Below are 17,360 nucleotides of genomic sequence, written 5' to 3' on the forward strand. Positions count from 1 at the left end.
GTCTTCAGCCCCTCGCATCCATCCGCCGCCAGTGATCTTCTTATGGTCATCCGTCCACCGTGCCTCAGGACGGCTTGCATTGCCAATACAAAACTATATTCTGAACTGAATTTAAAAAATCTCTGACGGGCTTGGCCAGACCAGACGACTGAATCTAAAAGCTGTACACTTAAACTAGTTTGCTAATGTTGTTTGAAACTTGGAACAAGAGATTGGTTTCTTTTTCTTTCTCATTTGAATCTTCAGGAAAATTTAGAAAACTGATGCATCCCGAGCGACATTACAATTCTTGTAAGGATGTGCTTACTATTGAGGAAACATTAAGGGAGGCACTCTGAATTGGCTTTCACATAAGACAAATTGAAATCGACATACTGTCATGCCGCTCCCCTTGCTATGTCATAATGTGCATGTTTCCTCTACTCTGCTACAATGAAAGCTCGCCTTAATTTCGTTCATCCAACAAAGCATTCAAAGTCAAAGTCAAAATATCTTTATTCAATTTAGGCTATAACAAGCACTTATGAATGTCAAAAGAAATCTACCACCGGTTCGGAAAAACCTCTGTTGAGAAGAATCCATTGACACAATAGCTTTGTGATGATCACATAAAAAAGTGATTTAAAGATATCAAACCGTAAATTTAAAATCTAAAACTTGTTTTCATGTAAATATGTCATTATTCTACTGGATAAGCGACTTATTTTTAACCAAGTATTTATTTATGCATGTGGCGATTGCATTTCAGTTGCAGTCACACTTACAACAGTAGATTTAATTAATTAATTAATTATTAATTAATAAATTAATTAAGCCTCTTTATTCAGATGCAAACATACAAAATACTTAAATCATAATACCATTTTTTTATTTATTTTTTACAACAGTAGATATCTGACATTAAATCCTGCTGAAATATACATATTTTATTTTAGTTAATGGAACAGCTGTTTTGAAGTAAATCCTGACACATTGGAGAACTACTTATTTTCTGAATATTGACAGTGTATAGCTCAAACGACAGATAAATATTCTCTGATTCCGAAAATGTACATAACTCGATTTGTCATAAAATGTTGCTTAGATGAATTAGCCTTACAACTGTCGATATACTGTAACAAAATTGCTATAGAAATGCAATTGTAATAAAACTAATTTAAGACTAAAGCCAATTTATTTTTAATTCCAGGCTGGAAATGTGTCACTATTCATGTCATGCCACAACAAGCTCAGCGGAGATATGTAGTGGCCAACCAATTATATGTAACCCGTGAAATCTAAGGTCAGTGCTACATTTCCCTATTCCGAACCCAGGTTCAGACTAGCACTTTTTCAGTGCATATGCAATACACTCTTTCCTGCTTGCTTGCTCGAAACATGAAGTTTTTTCTGCGTGTATAAGGTCGTTTCGGGATACGCAGTTACACGCTTGCTACATTAAACCATACTAGTTAAACCATATGGCAAGAGGCGCACCTATACGCGCCTTCACGCGCTTCCAAAAACAGGCTTAAGGTGCGGCCACATGCAGCCGCTCGAAGATCGTTTGCAGCGATAAATCTGATTTATTGAATCAGGCGTTACTTTGCGGAGGTCCATATCAATGAACTAAAAGAATTTCCTTGCTCACCCACCCACACTACACTGACGCGTTTCGAACTCAACCAGAGCTCATCTTCAGAGTGACACAACCATACACCATGCTACCAGTTGTTAGACTCAACTAACAACAGGTAGCATGGTGCATGGTGTGGTGGTGGTGATAGATGGGTTTGTGTGATTTGTGTGTGTTCTTACAGTGTGGAGGTGGAGGAACTGCATGAACACGCATATTTTGCATAAGCTTAGCTATCGTAAGGTCGCGGATGAGCAAGGAAATTCTTTTAGTTCATTGACACTGTACAAGTTTGTGTTGCTTGTAGGTATTATATATAATTAGCGGACTGTAGACACTTTAAAACACCGGTTCTTCAGATAAAAGCAAGTTTATTGCAAAGACACACAATTATTAGTTACACAGTTACACACGCTCGGAATGGCTGATAGAGAAGGGAAGAAAGTGGGGCGGCCACATCGCCCATAGACAATAAAAAAATTATAAAAAAGGTAAAAAATACTCTATGTTAGCAGTGTTGCCAACATATTCGGGGCGCGGCCCATATTTCTACAATACAATTAGAAATAATTAAGTTTTTAGTAAGCAAGTTACTATCCTGTGTAAAGGTTAATGACCTAACACAGTCAAGGTCGATGACCTAATACCAGAGGTATTTAAACTACTACAAGAGTGACAGATTGATTAATAACAAACGTCAAAAGGTAGTTAAAAATCACCATTATAGTGGGTGAACAACATTACACAAAATAAACAAGACTTAAACAATAAAATTACATACATTGAAGTATTATTTAGATTAATTTGAGCTATTTAGAGCTAAGAGTCATTATCATTTAGAGGCAAGAGGCTTATTTTACTTATAGCACGGGTGTGCATATTACCGTTAGGAGTTTTGACTTGAACTGCTCTAACTAGCCCATCATGACCTGGGTATACTTTCATCACTCTGGCCATTGGCCAAGACATAGGAGGAGTGTTGTCTTCTCTTAAAATTACAAGACTACCTACTACAATATTATTATTAACAGTGCGCCATTTGGGCCTGTTTTGAAGCACATTTAAATATTGTTTGTACCAGATTTTCCAGAACGATTGTTTTAAATGAACACATTGTTGCCAAAATTTTAATCTGTTTTGAGGTTGAATAGTTACATCGTTTTCTGGATACATAGTTAATGCATTTCCAACTAAAAAGTGACCAGGGGTCAAGTAACTAAAATCATTGATGTCTGTTGTCGACATAGGGATGAGAGGTCTAGAATTTAGTACAGCTTCTATTTCTACCAGTACAGTATTGATTTGCTCGTAAGTTAACGTGCTATTTTGCAAGACTCTTTTTAAATGGTACTTAGTATTTTTCACGGCTGCCTCCCACACCCCCCCCCTGGTTTGGTGAATAACATGGTATAAAATGAAAATTTATGCCTTTGTGAGCAGTAAAATTATTCACTAAACTTAGGTGGGACTGGGAAGAGTGCAGTTTATACAATTCAAACAGCTGATTCCGTGCCGACTTAAAGGTGCTGGCATTGTCAGAATAAATGTCGCTTGGCAGCCCTCTTCTTGATATTAATCTCTTAAGGCAAGCGAGATAAGTGTCGGTCGTGAGATCGGATGCTAATTCCAGATGGATTGCCTTAGTGGCTAGACAGATAAAAACGCAAATGTAACCTTTTCCGACGACAGATCGCCTCACGCGCGAAAGCTTTACATTTATGGGGCCACAGAAGTCGACACCGACCCTGACGAATGCACGCGTTGTTGCAGTCACCCTTTCCGCCGGCAAGGAACCCATAAGCTGTTTTGATGCCTCTGCTTTCTGTCTGAAACACAATATGCAATTTTGAGTAACCTTTTTTACTTCATTCAGTCCATTTACAATCCAGTATTTCTGGCTTAAATTGGCTAGTACAAGGCTAGGGCCTCTGTGTAAAAGCTTTAAGTGTTCGCTTGTAATGATAAGTTTAGTTATTATGGAGCCCTTGGGAAGAATGACTGGATGTTTTTGCGAATACGGAATATTCGAATGATGCAGTCTTCCACCGACTCGTATCATACCAGTACCATCAAGAAATGGATGGAGTTGAAGCAAGCTACCCTTGACCGGTCCACCTCTACGTAGAGAATTTATTTTTTCTTTAAAGAAATTGCTTTGCTCGTTCTTAATGATTAGCATTAAAGCATTGTTCAATTCGCTGCTAGACAAATAAGGATTTTCAATTTTTTTATTTGTAGATTTTATATTATTGGTAAATCTTAAAACATATGCAAGTACCCTAATCATTTTTTGGATACTAGAATACTTCCTTAATTTCTCGAAAACTGTAGTCTGAGCGCTCGTCGCTGAAGACGTGTGGTTGCTGGAGAATGCTGATACAGGTTTCACCTCAGGTAAGTCGCGCGGGAGCTCTAGATTGTAGTCAAAATTATACTTACTATCATGCAAAAACACAGGCCCCTTAAACCATAGCTCGCACGAACCAAGTACCGCCGGACTTACTCCTCTGCTGATATAATCAGCTGGGTTGTCCTTGGTATTGACATAAAGCCAATGGCAATCGGCAGTAAGCTCTTTAATTACCTTTACTCTGTTTGCGACGTAAGCCTGTAACCTTGTTAATTCGGTGCGCATCCAAGCAAGCACGATTTGCGAATCAGTGAAGAGATAGACCCGTCGAATGGTAAGTTTTAGTTTAAGCGTGTTGGAAACCCGTGCAATTAGCTTAGACAGAAGTAGTGTCGCGTTTAGTTCCAAGCGCGGCACAGTCAAGCCTTTGTCCTGAAGAGGATTTATCCTCGATTTAGAGCAGAGCAAGTGCATAGTGGTGGTACCTGTACAGTCTGTGACTCTTAGATACGCGCAGCATCCGTATGCAGTGGAGCTCGAGGCGTCTGCAAATCCAATGAGCTCGACTATGTCTGAATCAGATACATGGATATTTCTTTTTATATAAATTGGTGGCATTACCGCTAGACTGGACGCAAACTCCAACCATTCCTTTTTAATGTCGTCAGGGGGTACAGCATTCCAATCTATGCCGGCAGACCATATTTTCTGCATAATGGCCTTAGCGTGCACAATGATGGGGCTAACAAAACCCATAGGGTCATAAAATTTACTTATATAACTTAAAATGTCTCTTTTTGTGACTCTACTTGGATCATAAGAATCTGGGCAAGACATTCTGAATTGATCCTCTTTCATGACAATATGGAGACCTAGTGCCTTCAAACTGCAATTTTCCTCTTTTAATTCTATTTCATCGAAATGCTGTTCAGTTAAAGGAGTGTCCACCAAAACGTCACTACTATTGGATGACCACTTATGAGTATGAAAACCACCTAAGCTTAAGAGCTCACGCAGTTGAGACTTGGCCTCAAGGACATTATCTAATTTATTGTCAGAAAATAAAATGTCATCAACATAAGTACAGTTCCTAATTATGAACGATGCTAAGGGCAGGTTGCGTTCATGCTTGCTTGCGAGTTCCTCTAAGCAGCGAGTGGCTAAATAACTCGAACTTTTCAGGCCATAAGTAACCGTGTCTAGTCTAATGCATTTCACATTTTCACTAGGGCTGTCTCTCCATAGAATATTTTGTAGTGAAGTATGTTCTTCACGCAAACGCACATTTCTGAACATACGTTTTATGTCTGAGGTGAATGTAAAATCACCTAAACGGAATAACATAATAATGTCAAACAAATCTCTCTGTACTACAGGGCCATTTAACAAGAGATCATTTAGTGAAACCCTTTTGTTTGTTTTCATAGAACCATCAAATACAGCTCGCAGTTTTGTTGTTTTGCTGTCTGCTTTAATTACTGCATGATGGGGTAGGAAATATACTGCATCTTTATTTAAATCATATAATTCGATATCGACATAATGACCATGTTTCAAAGTTAAGTATTCCTGAATGAATTTTTGATATTCTGTAAAAAGAACTGGATTTTGATGCAATTTTTTCTCTAGATTCAGGAATCTTTTCAATGCAAAATGGAATGAGTCACCTAATGTGTCATTGATCTCGTTCAGTGGTAATTTAAGCGGTAGTGCGACTTCAAAGTGGCGATCCTTTAACTGAACAGTGTTTTTAAAAATGTATTCGCACAGCTCTTCCTCTGTGGATTTTTCATTAAAAGTTTGAGGGACACTTTCAGTATTCCAGAAGCGAGTTAAGGATTCTGAGAGTTCGGAGTCACAAGAAGTACACTTTAATGATACCTTATTACATACTTTAGACTGCGAGATATGCTGCGGCATGCTGCCCCCGACGACGTATCCAAATTGTGTGTTGATCACGCTGGGCTGAGGTGCGGCGCTAAGCTGCCGCTGGCTGCATGCAGAAGGCCCCGCCGTCGCGGTCGGCTGCGCCTCGCTGGGAGACTGTAGCAGCGGCTCCGACGGTAGCAGCGTCTGAAAAACCACGTCAGCTCCCATTAATATCTGAATTTCACTGGGGATATTAAATTCGTCGTCTGCTAATGTTATGTTGGGAGGCAGTATTATGTCAGAGACTTTAAATCTGTTTTGCGGCAAATTGCAAGTAATTTGATCGACCACGTGACATGTAGTCGTGGTTTTGAATGATTTCACTAGAGAATGTATTTCTAATGGTAGACAGTATTTGACATTACTCTTAGAATTTGTGATACCTATTACATTAGTATCGGTTTGAGTGGGTGTCAACCCTAGCAGCTGTACAGCCTTGGCCGATATGAATGACAGCTGAGATCCGCTGTCCAACAGCGCCTTTAGGTGTAGCTCACTTCCGTCGCGGCCTATGACCTTTACTTTTGCTGTTGGAAGAAGGACATCATTATTAATATTATTGTTGCCTGCTGCAAGCGCAGCAGGGGATGCAGCAGCCAATGTAGAAGTGGTTGTAGCTACAGTGGCCGGTTTTGGTTCGGCTGGGATAACAACAGCTGGATGTGTTGCAGCTGGAGGCGTCTTGTTGCAATGCAGCAAAGTGTTGTGTGCTTGCTTGCACTCTGCGCATCGAAAATGGTACCTACATTTCCCAGTATGTGTGCCCAGACAAGTAGTGCACAATTTTTTTGTAGTTACAAATTTCAGCCGCTCTTTCACAGCTAATAATTGAAATGATTTGCATAAGAATAATCTGTGATCACACTTACAGTATTCGCATTGTGATTGTGGTCGCTCTCCTGTTACATGACCCACCATCTTCCCTGGAGCGGACTGGCGATGCTGAACAGGCACACCCTGGTGCGGCTGGTAGCGGTCTTGGTCTGCATTCTCCAGCGCCAGCGCCCTCTTCTCCAAGTAACCCAGAAATTCCTGCATGGATGGGTCCTTGCTGCAGTCACGCTCGAGCTGGTACGCTCTAGCAGTGAATGTGTCTAGTTTGCGGGACAGAATGCAAAGTATTATAGCATCCCAGTGAATTACTTTTGTATCTAGATTAGCCAAAGCAGCTAATTGTTGTCTAGTAGTTGAAATAAATTCTCTCAATGTACTAGAGGTGGCCCGACTAATTGGTTTCATGTCTAAAATATTATGAATATGATCATTGACAATTTTATATTTGTTGTTATAGCGGTCTTCTAGTAATTTATGAGCTTTTTCGTAATTGTTTGCTTCTAATGGCAAGTTTTTAATAAGATCTAAAGGTTCACTCTTCAAATATGTGCGGAGATAGTAAAGCTTTTGAACTGAGTCTAGAGACTTATTGTTATGTATCAAGGAGTTGAACAGGTTTATGAACGGAATATATTCTGTTGACTTACCACAAAACACGGGAACGTCTATAGGTGGTAAACGAGTGGGCGCGTGTGTGGGGTGAGGCGGAGCGGCTGTCAGATTTTCGGTAGTTTCGCGAATACTAATTTCGCTGTTCAGCGTGGACAGCGCTTCAAAATATTTATCTTCGTATTCTTCCAGCTTTTCCTGGTCGTCAGGATCCAAACACAAGATGGATTTGTTAATTTGTTCGTATTCGTCAAACGCCGTCGTTGCACGTGATTTTAGCATATGCAATGTTGCGACGGGCGCAGACTTAATCATCTCATGGTCTAAGACTTTAGTATAAAGACGAGTGATAGCGCCTTTGATGTAGCCACGCGCTGCCACGAGATCCTTCAAGCCCTTGTGGGCCGTGCCTTGCTCCAGCCCCATCGCACACTCACGTTCACTTTTAAGCACACGAAACTACAAGGAACTTAATTAATTGCTTATTTAAATTTAAAAGGTTTTAAGTTTTAACACTGCGCAAGCGACGTGGCGCACGCACGATGACACGATTGAATGAAAACAAAATGGCGTCCTCTCTTCCCCGACTCGCATGCGCTCAATATTGGCCGGCCGACGATTGCTTCGTGTCGCTCGGTGACGGCGGGAAGCGGGAAAGTTCGTCCAAGTTCGTCCGGTACAGGCGTTGGTCACGTGATGCGGCTCGGCGATTTCTTCGAATTTGTTGTTTGTATGTAATTGTATGTATGTGTAGGTACGTACGGTACAGGTGTAATGTTGCTGTAATCGTACTTTTCTTCCTTTGTTCTTCAAATTTCTAGCTACAGATAGATGATGTATGTTGCTGTAACAATGAGCTTCTCTTCTCCTAAAACTGTTGCTCTGTCTCGTGTTCTTGTGTGTGCCTTCGTTGATTTTGCGTCGGCTCGATGCGCGTTGTTGACTGCTGCACGACCCGACGAACTTGCGGCTTCCAAAGTTATAATTCTCGGTTCGATTGACCATGTACAAGTTTGTGTTGCTTGTAGGTATTATATATAATTAGCGGACTGTAGACACTTTAAAACACCGGTTCTTCAGATAAAAGCAAGTTTATTGCAAAGACACACAATTATTAGTTACACAGTTACACACGCTCGGAATGGCTGATAGAGAAGGGAAGAAAGTGGGGCGGCCACATCGCCCATAGACAATAAAAAAATTATAAAAAAGGTAAAAAATACTCTATGTTAGCAGTGTTGCCAACAGACACGGACCTCCGCAAAGTAACGCCTGATTCAATAAATTAGGTACTTATGGAGCCAAAATAAATATCTCTTTCTTTCTTACTTCTCTATTTATATACGCCTATGAAAATTTGGCCCACTCTCCATACAAAATTAGCTACTACTGCCTACATTTGAGGGCCAGATTTTTGCCGCTCAGTATAGTTTGACACCTTGGGAAGGTATATAAAGGGTAACTAAATATCTCGGAAAATAACATAGTCCTTAGTAAATGAAGTCGCGGGCAACGTATATTATAAATCAGCTGTTTAGTTAAAGTCAAGGGCGGATCGACCGTTGTGGGCACAATGGGCATGCCCACAACCCTAATAGACTTGTGAAGACACACTTTCACGGTCTATCGAGATGCTTGGATGGCTAATGTCTTGTTGCGCGGAAAAAGGGAAATAATCAAATCCAAAAGTCGTTCAGGCATGAGTCATGATTGTTCATGGGCAAGTTCGTGCTCCGACTCGCACTTGGCTGATTTTTTGAGGGCTGGATCCGCGCCTGGTTAAAGTAATATGATATACATATGTTAATTTATTCTACATCATACATCATAAAGAATACATACATGGCTTTTAAAATAACACACGAATTACAAAAAAACAATTGATGATGTTAAAAATGAACTTGACTCCGTTTTTATTAGACTTCGGTTATTCGCTCACTCTGGCGTCAGTTCAGACCATCATTCTGGTTTTCTATCATTCACATCGGATTGACGAATATTATTGAAAACTGACGGACTGATGAAAAGTAGGTACATAAATATGTCTTTTCGTCCAAATTACCGCAGTGTTTGAAGTCAAAAGTCTTTGACCAGTGTGTGTTGCCAGCATTGACTTATATTCTACCGTTATATATATCGATGGTCGCCAGTGATGACATACGGACCTGAGACGTGGGCGCTAACGATGGGCCTCATGAGGAAGCTCAAAGTCACTCAAAGGACTATGGAGAGGTCTATGCTCGGGGTTTCTCTGCGGGATAGCATCAGAAATGATGATATCCGCAGTAGAATTAAGGTTACCGACATAGCCCGAAGAATTGCGAAACTGAAGCGGCAGCAGGCCCATTGCTCGCAGGACTGAAGGCCGATGGGGTCAGAAGGTTCTCGAATGGCGTCCGCGGACCGGGAGAAGAACTGTCGGCAGGCCTCCAACGAGATGGAGCGACGACCTGGTTAAGATCGCGGGATCGCGTTGGATGCGGAAAGCACAAGACCGGTCTGAGTGAAGAGCCTTGGGGGAGGCCTATGTCCAGCAGTGGACGTCTTTCGGCTGACATGATGATGTATGTAAACTCTTTATTGGGCATAAAAATAAAAATGCAGATACACGGGGAGAGAAATACAAAGGCGAGCTTATCGCTAACAAGGGATCTCTTCCAGCTAGCCCTGACGTTAAACGTTTCCAATAACATTCGTTAATCCGATGTGAATGATAGAAAACCCGAATGAATGTGTAACCGAAGTCTGCTGCAGTATTAAATGCCTTGCGGGAGTTGTTCGATCTAATCTCGATAGAGTCCGGCGACACTTTGAAATCTGCTTGCAGTAAGTACCAGTATTTCCAGATCGGTACAACTTGGGGATCTTCAATAACCTAACCAACAAGAAGTTGGAAAACCCCCGACTTTGTCACTTCGAAGTTCAATATCTCAAAAACGGCCAAACTGATTTTGATGTAACATGTCTAAGAACCATCGCTAGAGAACCTGATTTCAAATAAAAAAAACCGCATTAAAATCAATCCACCTGTTTAAGAGCTACGGTGTCACACACACATAGCGGTCAAACTTATAACACCTCTCTTTTTGCGTTGGGGGTTAAAAACGAGCCTACTCCTTTCTCAAAAGGCCGGCCACGCATCAGTAACTCAACTTATGATATGGCTGTCCATGCGCGGCAGTGATTGCTTTCCATCATGTGCTCGCCTGCTCGTTTTCCCCATATCATAAAGAAACGAACTGTAGTAAACTGCCTGCTATTGAGGTGGTGTGGTGAGGGTGAAAAGAAATTCGGTTGCGTGCGAGAGGTGCGATGGAGAAACTTAGCAGCAGGCAATAAATCGAACCACTCCCCAGAGCACTCCTCATGATAAATGCGGTGTAAGATACACCTATGGAGTCGTGGTGGCCGAGTGGTATGACCTATGGCCTCTCAAGCAGAGGATCGTGGGTTCAAATCAAACCCCGGCTCGCACCTCTGATTTTTTCGAAATTCATGTGCGGAATCACATTTGAAATTTACCACGAGCTTTACGGTGAAGGAAAACATCGTGAGGAAACCTGCACAGCAAACCTGCGAAGCAATTCAACGGTGTGTGTGAAGTTCCCAATCCGCAGTGGGCCCGCGTGGGAACTACTGCCCAAGCCCTCTCATTCTGAGAGAAGGCCTGTGCCCAGCAGTGGGACGTATATAGGCTGGGATGAAGATACACAGGGTCGGATTGAATATCCCTCTGCAAGGCAATTCGAGAGCTCTTGTTGATACTGAGGTGCTCCGGCCCAGAGAAAGTTCCCTTCTTGAGCTTTATAAAGTTGTAGGCGATGAGTTGGCGTAAAATATTGACCCACTCTACCAAGCACTCTCAATTTCTTCGAAGCTATTTAGCTTTTCCCTCCAAATGACTATAAAATTGAACATCTCGAAAATAAATCAACATCCAGAATCCCAGTAGACGACTTGGTATCAAGGGTAAAATTGTCTTGTAATGGACAGACCAGCCCACATACGTAACATAACAACATAACGTAACATTTTACTAAGGGAAACTCAACAAATTTGTCGAATTGTAGCACTTGTAATTTTTGTGGTACAGGGGCCTGGACAGACAAATTTTAAGATAAACTTAACTATAAATAGGAGAGAGAAAACCTAACTATACCTCTTGGTAGGTAGGTAGGTGGTCGCGACAAGCTAGCGCTGCAGTGCTGTAGTGCCAATGCATGACAACAGATAGCGTGCGACTCAACCGTCCCACGCACGATTGCCGTTATCAGGAAGTACTACAATTGACGAAATAATCTGCAACGCTGACAGTTCTTTATGTCGCAATTAAAGGAATATGTTATGTATTTCAAGTGTAATTCAATGAGGAAGTTTAAATTCGGGGTCGGATCACTTAAATACCCTTTGTAATTTTGTATAGTCCAATCCAAAGGCTGACCACACCAGATACGGACCTCAGGTTGGAGGGCTACAGTAACGTAATATGATTTTTATGTTGATGATATCATTAAATGATTCTTAGATATAATAGGTAAAAAGTACTACCATGACGCCCATGACATTCAATTCTAATTAAACGTAAGTATAGTAAATTTCAGGTAAGTAATCTAATCAGTTCTAATAAAACGTATTGTACAACGTCGAGCTAAACGAGAACTACGTGAATGAACCCTCATTCATGAAAACCCTTTCACTGCGGCGAAATATCGCTAGATGGCGTTTAGTATCGAGAGGTCCGTTTGACGTTTGCTTGCGATTGGCTCATTCACCGAAAGCTGTTCGTAATATTAGTGAAAAATATATTCCGAACAGGGTAGGAGCCAGAACGCAGCCCTGACGCACACCTCTGCGAACATCAAACGGCTCCGATGTGTTGCCGTTGTAAACTACAACGCCCTTCATGCCTTCGTGAAATGACTTTACCAGGCTTAGAAGTTTAGACGGGCACCCAATGCTCTCGAGCGCAAAATAGAGACCTTCCCTGCTGACCGTATCGAATGCTTTGTTAAGGTCAACGAAAGGGACGTAGAGCGGGGTGTTCTGCTCCCTACACTTCTCCTGTAACTGACGAAGTGTGAAGATCATATCTAGTGGATCGCTGGGAGCGAAAACCACACTGCGCCTCAGGATAGATACGGTCTGCAAGCTTTTGGATTTTACACAGGATGACTCGACCGAAAAGCTTGCCAACTATGCTTAAAAGGGCAATACCGCTGTAGCAGTTGCAGTCGCCGCGGTCACCTTTCCCTTTGTATACGCGAATTACTGCGATACAATTTCGTGCGATAAGCGGAAGGTATGGTCAGAACCTTGCGCTTTTACCGCACGAAATCGTATCGCAGCAATTCGCATTTAGTATCGCATCGCGGTTTTATGTGACTATGTGAGAGCCCTTTGAGTAGGTAGTATCGATAAATAAGCAGTCCCTTTTATCAGCAACAGCCATCCTAGACTACTCTACGCTTACCAACCAATCAAAAGCAATAAATGATTCATAAAAACAAATCTACTAAGAAGGCCACTGAATATTATGTATTAAGTATTAATTTATTTTAACATTTTTCACTGCGTTTAACGCGCTGAAAAACTCCAACCCAATGACAATTCACTTTTTTTTTTAATGTGACATCTGTTCTGTCACACGTTCAGAAATAAAATGAAATAAATCAGTCAGTACTTTCCAAACAAAACCTACTTAACTATTTTAAAATTATTTGAACAACATCTAACAGGAGTATGTTATAATGCGGATATTTCAATAAGAAATTGTAAAACAGTACAAATTCATAAAATTGATTGCACATTTTCTTTAAAATACCCTTAATACCTATAACAGTTGTCATTGTTTAATTATTGTGCGTAACTGAGTGCAACCGTGATGAATAGCGCAACGAAAACGCGCTGCATTCGATGGCGGAGGTAGCGAATCGTGCATTCCTCATACCCAGCTGTAGAACGTCGTAACTCTACATATATTGCTACGCGATAAGCAAGCAAACGCGGCTATTTTAAGGCTGTAAGTTGATGTGATATTATTTGAAATTGAACTCTTTTGGTATAGCTGCGCGATTTGTCCATTCAGGCGGGTAGCGGGGCGGGGGCGCTCGAATGTGGGTCGCGACGTGCTCGTCAAGTTCAAGGCCACGCACGGAAAGCACCGGCCGCGCGACGGTATAGATGGCGCTGCGATATTAGGAGTTCGAAAATTTTGGCGAGCGGGGGTGCAGTGCGGGGCGCGGGACACCCGGTGCGGGAACGAATTTTCGGTGCAACTTCGCGACACGAGCTGCACTCGTTTACTGAACGCCGCGACGCGCAGTGCTCTCGCGTGACGCAAAACCTAGACTTCTAACATAACCTAGCTACAACAACAAGCCTACATGGATTGGATGGAGGAGGTGGTGCGTACATTTGTTTTATTTATTACTCAATTCTACATCTATACCTCGCCAGCGGCGGCGTTTCGTGAATAATTTGTTTTGCCTTGACCTATCCTAACATTTTATCGACTGATCTATTGCCGAATTTAATCGTACATGAGTGTTCTAGACTTCCTTTTAATGTAAATAACAAGTGTTAAGACATATAATTTTAAGGTACATATATTTTTTGCTTGTTGGCCCCATTAGACCGTCTGGTAATGGGAATAGACAAATCTTTACAAAATTCTTCTATATTACCAGTCTAACAAAATAAATATTTTGAAATACTTAGGTATAAAATTAAGCAAATCATTAAACATTATAACCTTTAAAATAATGTTATAAGTGATTAAATCATCACTTTTGACATACTACATTGCAAATAAACTAAGCGCAGTTAACGGCTAGTGATGTAATGTAACTGTTAATTAAACAATTATTAAAACTAAACTATGCAACTCACAGCTGTAAAACTATTGAACGCCGATATTAAAACATTATACTTAGAAACACGGAAACATCTCTATCAACAAAAAGAAAATCAAAAATCAGATCAGCCTAGAAATATTTTAAACAGGACAGGATATTATATGAACACCCGGCATTTAAAACCTTTCTGTCACAAGTAACATAATATACAGCGGAATAAGTTAAACAATGGCCACCATTTAATCGTGTTCCAAATTCAAGAATACCTACATGTAGTCTTCGGACTCTACGGTAGTAATTTTGAACAATAGTGTTTGTGCTTCCGGTACCGACGAAAATGCCGGCACACGTGGCCGGCCGACCTGCCTCAACGCGCGATCGATGGACCGCGCGACTCTAGCAGCGGCCTTTTTCACGCTATTTTCAGGTGTTTTAGTCATCTGCTCTCTGTGCCTCCTGGGTATCTATCTATCTTTGTCAGCCTTTGGTCTAGTCTGTGGCGTTTTTGAATGTTGATATTTCTGTAAATTATATATTCGACTCGATTGATTTAAAAGTTTTTTATTTATTTATAAATATCAAACCAGTTATATGCTCGGGGGCCGAGAAACTTTTACGAAAGCAATGCTCCCCTAGACCCTCTAAGTCTAGACACTAGAAAAGTTCTTATTTTTCAAGGTCTCTAATGCATTCTTTCGCGATATAAACCTTCCAAATTCGGAGGCCACCGTTCTTTATCTGCAGGCCGTATAATGGCTCTTTGCTCTCTGATATGCTCGTATTAATTTGAACAAGTTTCTTTGTGCCCATAAAACAGACTCGAATCTTTTGTTAGGTTTTTTTTATCGCGTCTTGTTGTGCATATACATGCTATGTTGTGTATAAGTATATTGAGATTATTATATGTGAGTTATCAGCGCGCGGATGTATTTATTTCTATGTAGGTGTAATTTAGACTGGTATTGGGTTATTTAATATTAAATTCTCTGTTTTGGACTCTCACTTAGAGAAGGCTTAATTATTTCACGTTAGCGCTTCCAGCGGTGGATTTAGGCTTATTTGAACTAATTCCCTGATGATTAGGACTTGAAGGGTCCACGGAAAGAACATGTCTAGTCACCTTTTTTTAAAATTGAGAAATTAATCGCAAAATGTAGAGCTCACAAAGTACTATGACTTACCACTGAATTAAATAATCTGAAATCAATATAAAATCTATTTTTTTATCTTTTAAATAAATGGTAACCATAGTCATTGTTCGTGATGACTAACTTTCAAACCGCTATAACTCAAAAAGTTGCTTAGGTGACTAGTCACGTTCTTTCCGTGGACCCTTCACTTAAATTCAAACAAAGTTATGTCCAATTTTTCAGTACTTATAGGTTGCGTTTGCTCAGTCACGCTTGATAAGTAAAGCAAAGATGTGGTAGAAGACATTGAAAAAAAAGCGTAGCTTCTCAAGTCCTCAGCACTATTATGACTAAGTCAATCTCTTCTCATTTAATGTGAGAGAAATGTCCTGAAGATGAAGAGAGTTGCTTTCAGAGAAATAATACATAATTCAGATCGGCGAAAATTGCCTATAGAATAACTTGGTAATTTTAGGTATTCCCTTGTGAAGTTTACCTATCCATCTAATCTGTTGTGTGCAACACGATGCATATGATAATGATATACTGCGGCCTTGACTGCACCTTATCTATAACTTCCAACGTTGTCACACGATACGTACTAAGTTACTGACATAATTTTTATACTTTGCGCATTTGATATGCATCATGAGGACATGATATTTTGACCAGAATCGCAATTTTAAAATGAACATAGTTTTTCGTCCTTATCGATACGATACGTTAAGGTGCTATATGAAATGGGAGGGGTATGCCTTAAACAAGTCTTTTTTTTTCATGTTTTACAAGAGGTGTTATCAATAAACGATGGCAGACATCAGTGCAAACATGTCATGCGAAAATCCAGTTACTGATATTATTAGTGTAATATATCTTTTCAAGATTTAAATTTCAGTTTTCTTTCACAAAGGATTTGGTAGAGATCAAGGTAGCACGTACATTTTGGTTTATTTAATTGACAGTTTTTTATTATTTAGTAGCCAGACAACGACGAAATAAACTTGTTTTTTTTTATTACGTAATTTGTGAAGTTATGATTAAAATAATCATGAATCAAGATAAAAGTCTACAAAAACATTATAGTTAGCTTGAAAACTCAATAATCATGCTTTAGTCCCATTTGCTTTTTGTCCAATGATTTCGGAACTAAATCAAAAAACACCTGTTCTTGTGACGCTTGACAACGGTTTCCTATTGGCTGCCGAAGGGTGGTAACTAAAGAGTGAACCGGTTATGTTGTTAGGTTTATAATCCAAACCACAAGAAGGACTGTTACTTTCCAAAAAGTACCGCAGATTTTTTCCTGTTTTTATTTTCAAATGCATTATTTTGACAAATTAAAGAAAGGAGACGTTGACTCTGGGAAAATTCCATGATAATTACTCGTAGGAGTAAGTATACATACATTTGCATTATTATGTGTTGTCTCGTTTCATTGAAATTACATTGGCGTTATCTTTAAGACTTTAACTTAGTACCGTTATAGCTTCCCTCTGCATGTAAGGTTAGCACTATTCGGTCAAGGATATCGAGAGATAAGAGCGTGGTCCAGTACTAACTAGTCAACTACTTCCTTAAATGCAAGAATTATATGATTCTTCCTATTGTTGACTTAGTTAATAAAACTATAACGCTATAATCCAGTTTTTGCTTCGATGCTGAATTCACTTTCGACCTTGTGATTCGTGTTCTCGCTCGATGGAATTACTGTTTCGCTATTTTATTTTTATGATATTTCTAAATTTATTGCTCTTAAACTTGAGGAATTCTGTTGGGGATCTCGTTCCTTCTATCCTATCTCTGAATTATGAACTAAGTAGTTTGAAAAGTAAATAGGCTCCGATGTAAGATAATTAGTTAAAAGTCGAGCGACTACATTTCTGCTATTGTACACGTAAAGAAAAACTATGACCCTTATTCAAGGCATCGCTACCCGTTATGAAGGAGCTGAATTTTTGCATATTATCGAGATTTCCGCGCTCACCGTAGATAAAAACCGGCGGAATGCGATATGCAACGTTAAAAATACTTGTAATATA

General features: G+C 40.2%; 2 protein-coding genes across 4 annotated transcripts in view; one reads left to right on the forward strand and one right to left on the reverse strand.

Moving 5' to 3' along the window:
* ERR (estrogen-related receptor) overlaps positions 1 to 17,360 on the forward strand; it is a 68,773-nt gene that overhangs the window by 1,599 nt on the left and 49,814 nt on the right. The window contains exon 2 of one of the 2 annotated variants that reach the window (XM_074094701.1): positions 1,190 to 1,282. Coding sequence is in view for 1 of the 2 variants with exons in the window: in XM_074094700.1 (XP_073950801.1) it covers positions 13,721 to 13,741 (21 nt within the window). In the remaining variant the exon portion in view is untranslated. Of the gene's footprint in view, positions 1 to 1,189; positions 1,283 to 13,626; positions 13,742 to 17,360 lie in introns of those variants that run through there. The other variant, XM_074094700.1, reaches the window with a different exon arrangement.
* On the reverse strand, positions 1,967 to 8,579 carry LOC141432854 (uncharacterized). 2 transcript variants are annotated; one of them, XR_012451873.1, is made up of 4 exons: positions 7,376 to 8,579; positions 6,764 to 6,988; positions 5,859 to 6,038; positions 1,967 to 3,441 (listed from the first exon to the last, which is right to left on the reverse strand). XR_012451873.1 is itself a non-coding variant. In XM_074094653.1 (3 exons), exons 1-3 carry the CDS (start codon positions 7,761 to 7,763, stop codon positions 5,944 to 5,946), a joined length of 708 nt encoding a protein of 235 aa, XP_073950754.1. In that variant the 5' UTR covers positions 7,764 to 8,579; the 3' UTR covers positions 1,967 to 5,943. The 2 variants fall into 2 exon arrangements, 1 of the variants encoding a protein (XP_073950754.1); XM_074094653.1 differs by having other exon boundaries at positions 1,967 to 6,038.

Source organism: Choristoneura fumiferana, chromosome 11 (genome assembly GCF_025370935.1).
Source record: "Choristoneura fumiferana chromosome 11, NRCan_CFum_1, whole genome shotgun sequence".
Classification (NCBI taxonomy): Eukaryota; Metazoa; Arthropoda; class Insecta; order Lepidoptera; family Tortricidae; genus Choristoneura; species Choristoneura fumiferana.

Coding starts and splice junctions, on each gene's coding strand:
- LOC141432854 (XM_074094653.1), bottom strand. CDS start 7,763: ATGGGGCTGGAGCAAGGCACGGCCCACAAGGGCTTGAAGGATCTCGTG. Junction 6,989..7,375: donor AGACGTTCCCGTGTTTTGTG/GTAAGTCAACAG, acceptor CCCGCAAACTAG/ACACATTCACTGCTAGAGCG. Junction 6,039..6,763: donor ACAATCACAATGCGAATACT/GTAAGTGTGATC, acceptor GTGGTTTTTCAG/ACGCTGCTACCGTCGGAGCC.